This window comes from Agelaius phoeniceus, chromosome 1 (genome assembly GCF_051311805.1).
Source record: "Agelaius phoeniceus isolate bAgePho1 chromosome 1, bAgePho1.hap1, whole genome shotgun sequence".
In the NCBI taxonomy this organism is placed as follows: Eukaryota; Metazoa; Chordata; class Aves; order Passeriformes; family Icteridae; genus Agelaius; species Agelaius phoeniceus.
The window spans coordinates 43,054,382-43,069,864 of NC_135265.1; the positions used below are offsets into that span (position 1 = coordinate 43,054,382).

The 15,483-nt window shown below is 35.7% G+C and overlaps 1 protein-coding gene across 3 annotated transcripts in view; it reads left to right on the plus strand.

The window, feature by feature from the left end:
- ANO10 (anoctamin 10) overlaps positions 1-15,483 on the plus strand; it is a 123,234-nt gene that overhangs the window by 13,518 nt on the left and 94,233 nt on the right. For all 3 annotated transcript variants that reach the window (XM_077177267.1, XM_077177260.1, XM_054635923.2), the window contains 4 exons: positions 696-770; positions 1,730-1,912; positions 5,292-5,483; positions 7,557-7,685. In XM_077177267.1, coding sequence (XP_077033382.1) covers positions 696-770; positions 1,730-1,912; positions 5,292-5,483; positions 7,557-7,685 — 579 coding nt within the window. The remainder of the gene's footprint in view (positions 1-695; positions 771-1,729; positions 1,913-5,291; positions 5,484-7,556; positions 7,686-15,483) is intronic.

The following is a 15,483-nucleotide window of genomic DNA, read 5'->3' on the forward strand; positions in this document are numbered from 1 at the left end:
TTTATACAAAATTATTTAAAAAATTATGAACTATCAAGTGTAAGTTTCCCTCAGTTTTCATTCTCAGTCTGTGAATGGCTCTCTGTACTCCCAATATTATCTGTATTGGCCAAAAGCTCCAAAACAGGAGCTGCATCACTTACAGCATGTAGGAAACTTCGGAGTTTGATTAAATACTGTAATTATGTCTCATTTTAGAAGTAGGGAGTATTTCTCTTGGCCATAAAATATTTTGAAGTGATTAAACATAAACTGCAGCTAACATATATAAAGGACTGTTTTTAGATATTGAGAGACGTATCAGCCAACACGTATATTTTGACAAAGTATCTCTTTTAAAATAAGTCACTGCTCTAAATAAAGATCAATATATCCTTTTTCTAATGTTATCTGGAGAAATTGCCAAAAAATTAAATTTAAGTAGAAGGTGATGTGTTTTTAATGTCCACATTTTGTAATTCAGTTGTAGCTCTCTTTGTTCACTTTGTGTTAGGAGAGCATTAAGCTTGTTAAGTGGAAAAGCTGAGTAAGAACAATATTGAAAATGTGTTTCTTCTGAGCTAAGGGTAAAGAAAATTTTGATGGGCAGTTTACATGTTCATGGAAGCCATTTAGTCAGGATAGCTGTTAAGTTAGATGATATTCTGCATCTGAACTTTTGCTCAAGTACTAAACCCAAATATTTTTATTTGCAGTTCAACTTCTTAAATTGTTTTGCCTCTCTATTCTACATTGCCTTTGTGATGTTTGATATGAAGCTTTTGAGGCAGGTGAGTTCCAAAAACATCTTAAGAATGATGGTGAATCTAGGAAGATAAAGGATTGATTAAAACAGACTTCAATATTTATTCTAAAACATAAACTTGGCAATTAATATATTTCACCTATATTTTCTTAGAAATCCAGCTTCCATGTTTCAGTTCCCCTAACATTATTACAGAATCATAGCAGAGTAGAGTAATTCTTTCTCTCTTTTTTTTGAGGAACTGTTTTCAAATAAATTTGATTATTCTCTCACACAGATGAGACTGGGAAATTTTCATTTCCTCTCTATTTCCTTTTATGTTAGAAGATGTTCTTCTCTGTAGTGTTCTTAATGAGAGACTCTTGAGGATAGGGTCGTGATTAAGTTCGACTACAGTGAGGATCTGAGAAGAAATAAAAGCAAAAATTATTTGTAGTCAGTATTTTAAATCAACTTTCACACTCCAATGCATGAAAATTTGGTATAAGGAAAATATTTTTGCTCTGAACATAATGAGCAGTACAACAAGAACTTCAGCTCAAGAGCTCTGTTACTCTGAAGTGATCTCTAGCAAAACACTTTACATACCTATACCAGACATAATATTTGTGACATTTTCTCTACTTTCAGGTAAAATCAAGAAATGAGAAGCATAGAAAAAAAAAAATCTATCTTTAGTTCTGTGAGTGTCATTAGCATATATTAAATATGCATTGCCCTTCATTGTACTTGGTGTACTGTTTTCAAGATACAACCAGATACACAAAATATTTAGACTGCTAACTCCTAATTAGTCCTTTTCAGCACACAGCAAAGGATGGGAGCTAGATCATCTACACTTTTTTTATGCTATTCCTAGGTTTGTTAGGCTGGTTTTTTTTCATAGTACAGTAACTTAGAGTGTTACTTGAGCTCACAGAATTGCAAATGATCATAGTTTCATCACAATTATATTAATTTTAATTTCTTTTTTTCTAACTTAAGAGCTTGGCCACTTTGCTGATAACTTCACAGATCCTCAACCAATTTGCAGAATCCTTGCTTCCTTACTGGCTCCAGAAGAGATACAACAGGAGGATGAGGAAACGCATGTGCTCCGCAAAGACTGATATGGACCTGTCATTAGCTGAACAGATCAACATGGAAAAAGAAATGGGAACCTATTTGGTATGTTGTAGTACTTAAAAGAGTTAAAACTTTTCTGGGCTGCAGTTCACAGAGGCTTCAGCCAAGGCAAACAAGAATATTTTTGGCTTTCTGGCATGGCAGCTTATTTCCAGCTTCATCAGCTTTGCTGGTAGCTGTTTATGCAGCTGTGTGTTATCCTGGATCAGGAAGTGGATACAGTGCAGGATCCTAGTAACACCAGAATGAAGGGGAAGGAATGAATAGCTCTGTCTGGAGCTACCTAACCCCATGCCACTGGAAAGAAGTATTTGTGTAATACGCCCTTATCCCCAAGGGTAACCCAAAGACTACCAGGATGAGTAGGCTGGCACAGGGAAGAGGGAAATTATTTCTCTTTTGGTTTGATTTTGCAGTGGTATTAGTTTAAATGGGCAGTTAAAGTAGAGCCTACGAGAGAGGGCTTAGGTCTGAATGGGGCCAGAAACAGAAGACAGAAGAAACCAGCTTCTCAAAACAATATTCCTGTTGGATGCTCTAGCCTCTTGAAACCACAGCTTTGATATTCCCTGTCTTCTTGGTTCTGTTCTTGACCACCTCCTACCCAGTATAATTTTTAATTGTATTTAGCAGATTCTATGCAATTCATTACTTAAAATTCTAAAGGAATTTACGCAGTGGACGTCAGTGTGTATGTTAAGGCCTCACAGACTGGCTGACAACTTGATCAGATGCTGCAAGCACAGTCACAAGAGTTTTAGTACTGTATGATTTTTGCTTTTACAGAATAAGAAGTACATGTAGATAGTGTACTTTTCGTGTAAAAGGTAGATGTTAGCAGTTTGAAAATTTGGTAGTAACACCGTATCAGATTCTTCCTGCTTGAAGTGCTGTGATGTGGAAAAAGGAGAAAGAACTATCACCTTTACAATTTAAAAAACTGTACAAATGTGTTCCTGTGTGAAGATTGGAGGGAGATAGAGTTAGACAGCCTGTCTTGCAGTGCAGAACCCAGCAGAAGTCCCTGTCTTAGTGTCTGAGCTGGTAAATCAGCACAGTCCAGCACTGCACCTGCACATCGGCCAGCACAGCTCCCAGAGTTGTGTCAGCATCAAGCCTGACCAAGTAAGCTCTGCTCTTAGACCTGAGCTGACTCCTGATTCTCAGCTGTCACTGAGCCAGTGACAAAGCCAATGTGGTGTCTCTGAGTGACATTGCCCAGTGCTTCTTGTGCAGAGTTGGATCAAATGAATCTGCACCTGTTGTACTGTTGTACCCTGAATAGTTTTTCACGGGTACCCAAGAGGTCAGTTGTAGGGAGTTAGGATTTTGCCTTGGATGTGTCCACTGCTAGCCTCAGTTTCAGTTCTAAATACTGTGCATTCGAAGCCTTAATTTTATACTCAATTTAAAGATTATTGTTTTGCTGTGCTTGTGAATAAACTATATTAGACCGTGGATTTGTTTGCAAGCAGTGAGCTGTCAGCAGGCAAGAATATTTCTAAAATTAAAACTGTCACAAGGGGGAAGCATTTGACTGTTTAGTAACTGCTGAGTCTTGACAGAATTCTGTTTCAGGCTCTTTTGTTTTGATTCCTCCTTTCACATACTCTTCAGCATTTAATTCTCTATTCTTTTTATCCTCATTCTCACTTACTTTTCAAATATCCAGTCCTTAACCCTGTTTAAGATGTAAAAACATCCTGCAATAATTTTTTAATTATTATGTTTCTAATTTCTGCTTCACTCCTCTAGTTAATTTTCTCCCTTAATTTATTCCTTGCTTTTGTTTCCTTGATGTCATAGCTGATGTTGTGGCTGCCAATGGCACAGTTAGAAATTTCTTTAACATTGTCTCAGACTCCTGTTTTCCTAAACAGAGTTTCATAAATTGAGTAGGAGAAAAAGAAATACTTATTTACCTCATACTCTGCTGTTCTAAAAGCCAGTATGTATTGGGCAAGGAAATGAGAAGAGTGAAAAAGCAGTGGGAATACTGTAAAGTTACCAGAAGGAGGAGCACAAAGGAAGGCTCTCTCTCTGCCTGCAGTGATTGTCTGAGAAAATGATAGCAGTAGCAGATGTGTGGCTGCCATTCCAGTGGACATTCCTGCAAATGTCCCTAAAGAAGGCCTTAGTAAAATTTAGAGCTTGTACAAAATGTTTCAGAGGAAAAAGTCTAAATGGCTTTAAAAGTTAGGTAGCTGTTCATAGTCTGGCCTGCAGACTTGTTTGTGAGACTGAACTATGCTGTGGAACTCCAAAATGACCTCAAATGAGAAATACAATTAATGAGTACCCCGTGTTGATTTGTGAGCTTGCAGACTTCAACTGCCCCTCTCTGTTTCCTAGGAGAAAAAAGCACTAGGTGTTGGAGAGGGCAGTCAGTTTAACAGCTATGATGGGCAAAAAAGAGTAGATAACCATGTGTCTGATACATGGAGCCAAAACCATTTTCATGTGGTTCTTGCAATAATTTCAGTTACTGTCAAGTCTTCATAATTTCAGTTTTGAGAGAGAGGACAATACATGTGTCTGTGTAAATACAAGTTACCTAGATCCTACTTTATATTTGTGGTATTTCACCATCCTTTGTTTATGAACACTTTTTCTTTAAAAGGGGTTGGTTTGGTTCTTTGATAAAAAACTTGCTGCAATCATAGCAAACTGTTATTAATACTACAAAACTAATATGCAAATAAATATATGATCACCTACATGTGAGTACTTAATCAGCATTTAAGTACCCACATTCTTGGTTCGAAGATCAGGGATAAACCTATTTGCTAAATAGGTTTTCTTGTTTGCACTAATTGTTCCTTTCAGATGTCAGTGCTGCCTTGCAGATTTCAATCTTCAAGTGGTCCACTAATTCTGTCCTACCCTTTTGAAATAAACAAGCAGAAATACCAGAAAAGATTTGCCTATCTATCAGCCTACCATTCTGGTTAGGTCTTTCATGGACAGTCTGAAATGCTAGGACTTTTATTGCCCCAGTGCTCTCAGGAGGGTGTTCTGCCAGTTGAAATGCATGTTTTCTGTTCCTCACTGTTCCTTCTGTTACTGCTTAACTGAGATGCTCAGAAACCTGCATAGGCTGAATGTGTTTATGTAGTTACTTCATGTGATAAGGATAGGAAGTGTGGCTTGCATAAAATGCATTAGGCAAAAGGAAAAACCTGGGCCTCCCCTTATGAGAAGTTTTTAGTGATTGAATAATTCCAAATTATTGGAATTGGATTTTTATTGGATTTTTAAAATTGGATTTTTAAAAAATTCTTCTTCTCATCTATTATCAGCAGTCATTTCCAAACAACTGATTTGGGATGAGGAAACATATTTACAACTGTAGTGCTATTTCTGTGTTTTGTCATAATTTTTTGTAGGTTAAAGTTGTTCTTACGTTTCCTCTGTTTTTCAGGGTACTTTTGATGATTACCTGGAGTTGTTCCTACAGTTTGGCTATGTGAGTCTTTTCTCATGTGTTTATCCACTGGCAGCTGTTTTTGCAGTCTTAAACAACATCACAGAGATATACTCTGATGCCTTAAAGATGTGCAGAGTTTACAAGCGTCCATTTGCAGAACCCACAGCAAATATTGGTGTTTGGCAGGTAATTTTTGTGTCTTTTTTTTTTTCTATTCATTTGTTTAAAAGAGGTTTCAGCACCAGTATGAAAGCTTTGTGTTTATCCCATGAGCCACTTCAAAGTTCAGTAGGTACTTTGTTCTCTTCAATGCCTTGGAATATCATCTGTTCAACTGTATATCACAGTGATATTTTTTGGTATGATTTTTGACCACATGCCTTTTAGCTGCCTTGGAAAAAAAAGCAAATTTTTTCTTTAGTTCTTGTGTATGTATTGTACTTCTATTGCAACTTCAACAAAGCAAAGCTTCCAGCTACTGTCCAGTATTTTTTACAGGCAGTGTATTTTAGAAATGGTAGCTTCTGATGCTATCTCAGGAGTGTGGAGCACAGCAGGAGTTTCAAAATAAATGGAAGAATAGATAAGTAGTTGGATTCCTAAGCCAGGCTTGTGGCCTATGCACCCATGGTTACTGGTGCTCAAGCTGACTAATTTGAAAATAACCTGGATCTGTGAGCAGGAGCTGGAACTTTCTGCACAGCCTGAACACTGTAGTCTATCTAAACAATTTCATGGTAATAGTACTGGGTTAAGCATTTTCTGTCCTCACTTGTTTGTCCATGCAGTCATGCTGCCACCAGCTATTTTGGGGCCTGTGGAGAGTGCTGCATCAGTGAACTGATCCTGAGCAGAGTTTTCTGGAGTGACTAAATTGCACCCAGAAAATATAGCATTACATAATAGCAGTGCTTGATAAGGGAATGTGATAAGGTTGGGGGACCTTTCTAGGAGATTATTCATATTCTAGTTTTATTTAACAGGTTTTCTAATGTTATGTAATGGAGATAAAGGGCGCAGTGAGCTAATGGATTATTCAGTTTGGAGGGGTTGTAAATGTTATCAAATGAAGCAAGTGAGAGGTGAGAAATGAAAATCCTGAAACCTCAAGTAAAACATTGAGTAAAAACATGCAAACCTAGGATTCTGAGCAATGTTCATTAGACACATGCATAGATATTAATGAAGGGGGCTTAGAAGTGAAGTCTTTTAATAATATGCCATTAAAATATGTGAATTATAATCTGATTGCATTTTAACATGGGATGTACTTTCTCAGTCCAGGTCTATGCTGCCAACATCTTAATGCCATAGCTGCATAGGCTGTGGTCATAAGACACAAGTATAGCTGCAGATGTATTAATAGCTTTTTTTTTTTTTTTTTTTCCTAGAAAAGTTTGTTTCAATCAAGGGAGTAGGCTGAAAAATTATAACATTACTACAGTACTGTAATTTTGTTTTATGGTGTCATTTTTTCAACTAATGGCAGAAATTAATCTGCTTTGTGAATTAAAAATAACTAACTTTTCAAGTCATCCATTTCATGTGGGGAATAAGAGCATTTGCTGAAAGATTTCTGTTACAGGAATGCTGGAACTATTTTATCAGGTGAGCTGAGTCACTAGCTTCTTGTCAAGGAGAAAGTTATTTCTGCTAATTCATTGTGACAGTCACTACAATTCTGTGTCAGTCTTTCTCATTTCAGACAGGACCTTGGAATTAGTAACCTTGGAATAAGTACTGCAAATGCAATTGTTAAGCTGTATTAATATTTTCAGGCATTTTGTGGGAGCTCTCTACGTAAGAGCTTCTTAGGCTTGTGCTATTGCATGTGTTTAAATGTAAATCTGTCAACAAATCTTAAGTGGTTGTGGTTTTAAAAAGGCATTCTGAATCTTTTCCTCTTAACATTCAGGCAGAACCCCCAAAGCCAGTGTTAGCACTACTAGTTCCTCTTAGAATTTTGCACTTTTTCCTTTATCCTGGAATAAGTTTGTTTAGGAGTACAACTGTCAATAAGTGCTTGCTGTTTCATGTGTTCAGGTTACAGCCTTGCTGTGGTCTTGTCAAGCTGATGAGGTCTGGACTGCTTGCAGAGCAAGTCCTCTGCCATAGAATTCAGAGGATAACAGAAAATAATTTAAACTAATGGGTCTTCTGAGGCTTTAATGAAGAGAGAGGTATCATGCAGAGCAATTTGGGGACTAGTAAGCAAGAGGTAATGGTCATAACTGTAAATATGTTTTTGTTTTATTTCAGCTGGCCTTTGAAACTATGAGTGTGATATCAGTTGTTACTAATTGTATATTGATTGGAATGTCTCCAGAAGTGGATGCCCTTTTCCCAGACTCAAAAATGGACCTTGTTCTGACTGTGGCATTGGTAGAGGTAAGTCTGCCTTCAAAAATGCATGTTGTAGCAAATAACCCAAACACCAGTGGAAATGATAGCAGGAATTAGACTTTACCTCACATCTTATATTAGAAGGAAATCAAAATTTCCCTATCAAAGAAGTGTTTCAAAGTCTTTCTTTTTGATTTCTTTCTCTTCTGTGTTTTCATTTACTGTGAATGCTGTTCCCATACTTTCCCAAGCATTCCCCTGTTCCCATACTTTCACAAGCATTTGTTGCTTCATGTACTTCAAGTATTTAGTGGTGCTATTTCAAGAAGCAAAATAATCACATTTTTGTGAACTGTTTATTTCTCTGCTTGGGTTGTGACCCGAGCATATCTTAAAAAGACTTCCTACATAATCTTTATGGATGTATCCTGTAGGGCTTATCTGAAACAACTATGTGTCATGACTGTAAATATTTGTGATTGTAACAGCATTTGGGTTTAATCTTTTCCTAATTCCGTGTAGTAAGCACATCAGTGTCATTCCTTTTCAGGCATGGAGGGATGACTGTGGGTATTTTACAGAACTGATATTGCAGGACTTTGCCCTTATAAATCTTTCCTTCAGGGCTTTCTTGTATTGCATTACTTTGACTTTTTCCATTATTCTATTTTAGCTTTTAGAAACAGCATTACTTTTGTCATGGCAAAAGGTCTGGGTTTTGTATGTGTAGTTACAAAAGTGCATCATCTTACAGAGGTGCATCAGGAACATTTATTTCTTATTTGTTCATTTTACGGGTATTAAGTGTTACGCAATGAATTATGAGCTTGCTTTGAGTTTTATTTTCCAAGCCTTAAGGTTTGCAGAGTTAGCTGTAAATATAAGTCATGTCAGCTGGTTTGCTGGAATTTACAGGCAGCCTGATGCACTCTTCTATTATGCACATGTGGACATTTACATTGACCTCAGTGAGGTGTAGTTTTAATATAAAACTAATTTAGCAACTCAAATGTAATGATATAGCTCATTACTGGACAACATATCTAGAGAGGTGATATTTTGAAAACTGGATGAGTAAATGTAAGCAGTATGGATTTCTGACAGCTCAGAGATGGGGCTGTTTTTGACTTTGCTTGCTGTGTGCTAGACTTTTATCTGTTTAAATATGAAGCTGGCTATTTGATCTCTAGGCAGACCTCTGTTTCTTGGTAGAACAAAGGATAATACCAGCATTTTTCTCTAAATTTAAATTCTGTTTATATGCAACCCTTTAGGGAACATGAATTACAGCACAACAACTAGGTAGCTCTTAGAACTCCTCAACATTGTATCTCAAATTATCTATAAATACTGTGGAAAGGGAGATTCAGAAAACAAAGGGAAGAAAGTTTGGACAGAAGAGGTGAATTAGTACTGAGGGGAGGAGAGGGGAAAAATGGTGTCTTATATAGAGAAGCACCTTTAGTGAAGACCACCAATCTATAATTATCATGGTATGAAGAGGCTGTTGGAGGCTAATACTGGCTGAGCCAGAGGAAATTAAAGGCATTAATTTGGTTAAAGAAAAGTTAAGTTTTCTCTAATTATTCTGCTTAATTAAAAAAACCCCAAACAACCAAACAACAAGCCATAATGCAGTGGTCAGAAAAGATCTATTAAAAAAGTTTTAATCAAAAGTATCCACTATGCCTGATGATTTAAAATATGCCAGTCTCTGATTTTTTTTTTTTGATGGTTGTTTTTCTGTTAGTACCAGCTATTTATTGTCTGAGAAAACAGAGAGAATACAGAACCAACATGTGAGTCTTACAGTATGTTTCTGGAGCATAACGAGCCATGTGGGTTCTTTGGAATGTTGTTGGTTGGTTACAAACAGTTTCAAAACTACTCAATGTGAAATGTAAGACTTTTACTATCTCCTTAAGGGCATTCTTTTTGTACATTTTAAACAGTATTTAACATCTTCACAGGTGTGGGGTTTGGGGGTTTTTTGTTGGTTTTAGTTTTTAAAAGAGATCTCGTTTTTTTAAAGAGAGCTCAAGTTATACAATACTGCAAAAAGTTTCATAACACAAATTTTGAACTTTCTAGAGTCAAAAAGAGTTCTCCGAAGTGAAACACATTTTATACAGAAATTTAATTTTAAAAAACTCTATGAAAATGAGCACAGCAAACATGAGTTTTATTTCTGTTGAAAATCATTTCAATTGTGTTGGCAGTTCAAGCTATTCTTAGTTACAGATTTATTTTTTTTCATCAGAAGTTCTGTTGTACATATTTCAGGTTAAAACATTGATTACAAAATGTTCAAAGAAAGGAGGATTATTGGATGCTGTGGGGCTATGAGCAGCAGTACAGATTAATATCAGTTTCAAGAGATGAGGATGTTTTTGCTTTTGTTTCCTGTGAATTTATTCCCATCTTACCTGTGGCACTGGGACTTTCTTTTACGTGGTGCTGATGAAACAGATCAGGGAATTGGTATGGGAAAAGCTGTCTGACCCCGTCCACTAGGGAGCAGGGCAGGAGCAGCAGTGTGTGGGACACACACAGCACTGCTGTGGTGGGTTTGTGCTGGATTAAATTTGCAGGACTTCTACACCACTGAGCCTTTCTACTTTAAGTCTCACTTAATCTATAGAAAGATCTCTGAACTATGAAAGGAACACAAATCTCATGTATTGGCAGTATTCTCACGCACCTTTCTCTCTTTATGAATAAACTCTGCATTTCAGTTGTAAAAAAATATTCAGGAACAGAATATACTACATTAAACTTTTAGGACAAACCTGATGCATCTAAAGTATGTCAATGTCAACTTAGAAAAAATTCAGATGTGTCAGGGTGTTGATAGGAAAGTATTTTAGATCACCTAGCAGAGATTCAGAAAAACATGATACAGGTGAGTTATTTTATTTTCTGATGTTTACTGCAGGTGAAGATGAACATTTTACTGTGTGTTTGCATTATTTTGACAGCATCTTGGCAGGCAGTTTGAAAATGTTAAGAGAGAAATTTCTTTGAATTGGCTATGTGTATTTTCACATGTTCTATTGATGCGGTAACCTACTTAAATCTTAGTTGTCTTTAAGTATTTTAATAAGTTTATAGTAACTGAGACTACAGTGAGTATTTATATATCTGTTTGATGCAAAACTAAGCAGAAAACACTGTTGCTGTCAAAGCCAAGCACAGGTATTATTGATGTCCTGATTTTTTTGTCCTTTTTTTTTTTTTAATGCTAGTGCTTTTTAATAATGCTAATATTCTTCAAATGGAAACAGCCTATATAGCAACATTTAACACCAAACTACTGAAGTAACAAAGAATTGTGTGTGTGATATTCTTGTAAGCTTTCAGTACCCAGCCCCTACTGATTTATGTGAAATATTTTTTCCCATTAACAGCTCTTTACTCTGATGCTATCTACATTTTTGGTGGGAATATTCTATTGTGTTAGCAAAGTAAATTTTAATTAGAATACCACAGGATAAAATATTACCAATTTCAAAATAATGGCAAGCATTAAAATAATAAAATATAATAATAATTTTTAAAGTATTAAACCAGTCATTTTTTTGAACAGTTGACCTATTTTCATCAATTCAACATCTGCTTCCATGGCAACGTGATTTGAACCAGGAGCAGAATGATGAAACTCCCCTCTTTTTCTTATGGATGGATGCTAACTGAGTGCAGCCAGTGCAGTTTTCAAACAAAAAGGAGTACCTGAATGCCCTTAAAGCAGGAAATAATATATCCTTATTAACTTTATTTTAAAACAGTTGTATCACATTGTGTGTTTAGTTTTTCAGAGTTCACCATAGACACATAATTCTGTTGTGAATTCAGGTGCAAATTAGGACATTCCAAGCACGTGTCTGTGCTTGTGTGAAACTGTTCCAGATCACTTCTGACTGCCTACACTGATTCGAACCACAAAAAAAGAAAATAACTCTGAAGAAACTTGGTGCATAGCTAGGGAAGTAGGTTAAAACAAGTGTAACTCTAATTCTGCAGTGCTTTAAAAATCTGTCTTGCAAAAATTGTTGACAAAGAGTTTTGTTCCTGATGACTGTTTCTTTTTAATGTGGACTCTGATAAATTTAAGGAATGCAAATTAAATCGGTGTCAGGACTACTCTAAGAGTTGACTTCAAGAAATCAGTTCTACTCTTAAGTACAACTCTTAAACAGTCATTTTTCCTTCTAACAGTACATCAGTAGTGGTGTTTTGAAGCAGTAGCTGTGAAGTACAGCTCTTCATGAATGTGTCCTTGCCTTGAAAATCAACTCATGTATCCAGCCCCAAAGTGTAGTAAACTAATGGAAAGCTTTTTTGCAGAAGTGCCCTTAGCCTGGATGTTCTACATCACATGAGGGATTTGGTAATTAGCTTGGAAATACTAAGTAGTAATGAAAGTCCTTCTTGATAAGGGTAATATAAAACCTGACATTACCATCTAGAAACGATTTTGGGAAGAATGTAATCAGCTGTGCTGCAGAAATGAGGACCTTTGCACAGGGACACGGGTGGTGTATTTGTAGTAAACATGGCTTATACAGTTGGTCTGTGTTGATTTAATTTCATGGTGTCCTCATAAGGACATAGATCTTTATCAGCATAATAGAAAAACCTGTATTGAAAAGTCAGTTCTGGAAGAAGTATGGAGTAGAATAAAGGAAGAAATCCTTTCTTGAGCTTTGGTTTTTCTGAGTGAGAAGGAGCTGATGGTTCATTGTAAGAGGCTGGAAAGCAGGAATCATAGTGTGTCAGTAAGGCTGATCAAAAGTCAAAAGTGATTGAGATTGGCATACAACTTTTCTTCAGAATTCCATTTTATTAGGTGTATTTTTTCATCAAAGGCCTCCTCATATAGATTAGAAGCTCTTTGAGCTTCTGCTGAACAATCTTGATGTAGTAGTCTCAACACTCAGTCAGCTCAACAGTAAGCTTGACAGTTGTTTCTGAAATGGTGTGCCAGAGAAACTGGGAAAAACTACCAGAGTCAGTTTGAATTCTAGTAGATGACAAGGTGTATTTATCATCTAGTTCTAGGCATCACTGTACTTTGCATTCTCCACAAACTTGAAAATCAGTAAACATTGCATCCTGAGTGCAGTTGAAGATCTTTTGAATCCACTTCCTGAGCAAAAGCAAATTTAGGTCGATTGTTATGTCAAAATTAAAGTATTTCCACTTTTTTTCCCCTTTAAAATTTCTTAAATGTTTTGCAACAGATTTCAGTGCAATCTGTTTTCTCCCAGTGAAGCTGGGTAATTTTGTTTTTTACAAAACAGTTCTGGTTGAATTATTTCCTGGCAGTAAAGTACATGACTCCATTCTGGCCAGGTGGAAGTGAGGCATGGTCCTGCATGGTGTAGTGTGCTGCATGTGTGGAGCAAACAGCTTTGTTCATGTAGAACTCATGAATCTGGGATTTAGAACATATGCTAAATACACATTTATGTAAGGGCCAACTTTAGTAGAAAAGCAGCTGGGAAAAAATCAGAAAAATAGGCTGCATCAGCATACACACATGCATGAATCCTTTGATACTGATGGAGTTACAGAAGTTCAAAGGTTGAAGCATAACAGCTGTGCATAAAGTGGTGTTTTTGCTAAATTATTTCTGTGTTATTGCCAGATACTAACGTTGCATATAGGAACTGCAGAGTTTCACAAATGGAATTAAAGAGCAGTGTAGGTGGAAGAGAACCCCTGCAGATTATTTGCCCAAACCTTCTGCAGGACCCTTGATTAAGTTCTTAGTGTCCTTATCAAGATAAGCTAAGACTTGAGCACTACCAGTGAGGGAAAGTCAACCATTTCTCTGGGCAGCCTGGTCCACTGTTTAATTGTTCTCAAATAATAGGGGTTTTTTTTCTTATGGGAAGAAAAAAGTTTCTCTGGTGCAACTTGGTAGCTCATGACTTCTTGTTCTTTCACTGTGCAACTTTGTGAAGAGGGTACCTCTGTCTTCTTGAAAACTACCTGTTAGGCGCTGGAAGAATGTGATTAAATCTTACCCACCCACCCAAGCCTTCTTTTATCTTAATGTAACAAACTGAGTTTCTTCAACCTGTGCTCATATATCAAGTTTTCCAACCCTGTATATGGCTCTCCAACAGGCCCCCTCAAAATCTTCAATCTCTGCTTTCCACGCTGTCAGTGCCACTTAAAAAAAAAAAGTGGTTTTAGTTTTTAGTTCATGCTTATCCCCTTATGTCTTTCTGCTAATTGCAGTGTGTATTCTTTCTTTGTCTTCAATGTATTTACTCTTTAATCAGAAAAAATAATTTTCTGGGAGTGTTAATTTCTGGGAGTGTTAAAATCTTTTAACTTTCTTACTGCTGAGGTTCTTTTGGGAACAGTCTTGAGGTATCTCTCTTTCCATGTGTTAATTCATTTTTGTGGTTATGTGTTTATTCCAAACTGCCATGTATACATATATACTACATTTATAACCTGAGTGGTTTGTCAGTTTTCAGATATAACTGTAAGGTAGAGTACATAGTGGTGAATATTTGATGTGTGGTTTCATTTTCTTCCTAATAGTTAAATGTATATGAAAAAATATTTGATTATTTACTTATAATGAGAAAATACTAATTAGGGGGTTAAATATAAATCTGTTTTTTAAAAATGTTTTGTGGTAAGGTGAAAACCTTACTGACAGCTTTAAGGTTCATTTTTTGGAAAATACTTGGCAATTTAATTCATCATGTATTTTATTTCAGTGAAACAGACTTCCTAGCCAAGACTTATCGATGCTTGGACATGATGAAAATGGGAAAACATAGGAAAAATGGAACAATGCAGCATTACTGATGCTGAATATTAAAAAAGGTTAATACAAAGCACTAGTGATTTCAATTAACATATTGTTCTCTTCTAGAATACCCCTACCTCAGCTGCAAACGTTTACTTCATATATATACATATATATAAATATATATATATATATATATATATATATATATATATAAGAAATCATACCTAAAAGCCCTCCTTTAAAAATGAATATGTATGTTTTTATTTTTAGTACAATGCAAAATAGTAATTTGATTTTTTTATTCTCTGCTAGATAGGTAAGCCACTGCAGTTTATGCCTAGAATTGAAATTGTGAGACATAAAGTAGTTGGATATTTTAACTTCAAGCTGAAACCATGGCAAACATTTCCAGTAGTTGCTGAATAGCCTCGGTGTGAGACTTAATGAAAGCTTCTAAAGCTATAAAGACAATGTCTAAAGACTTAAAAAATTCTGCTGGTTGTTTATTTTACTGTTTGGCAATATTTTAAGAGTAAAAATGAAGTCAAATGTCAGTGCATTTAATATTCATATTAGTTTGCAAAAGATTCTTGAAATTGTAGGTCTAGTTTTAATATAAAGTGAAGAAATATTTTAGATAAGTTATTATTCTGTGTTACAGGAACAGATTGTTCTCAGGGTTTTGTTTTTTTTTTCCCTCACCTTCAGATGTAGGGAAGGTTTTATGGACTTGTTTGTATAAAATTTTATAAATGTTAGCTGCTTCAAGAGGCCTCCTGGAACCATATTAAATTAAAATTTCAGTTTTTCTGGTTGTACATTACTACAGATTATATTTATTTGCAAAATCAGAATTTATCACAGATCTTTTTATTGCCATCTACTGGTTCTTTTGAGATATTCATTCTGATTTAGTGTAGATTTTTTTGGTCACTCTAAATAATAAAACTTAATGCCAAAAGTGTGTCAGAATGAAAACAATCACTAAAAAATTTGAAGATCTAAATAAGTTCTGTTCCATAGCTTTCTGCTAGTATAGAAATGAAACCTCATGTTAACATCTATGCT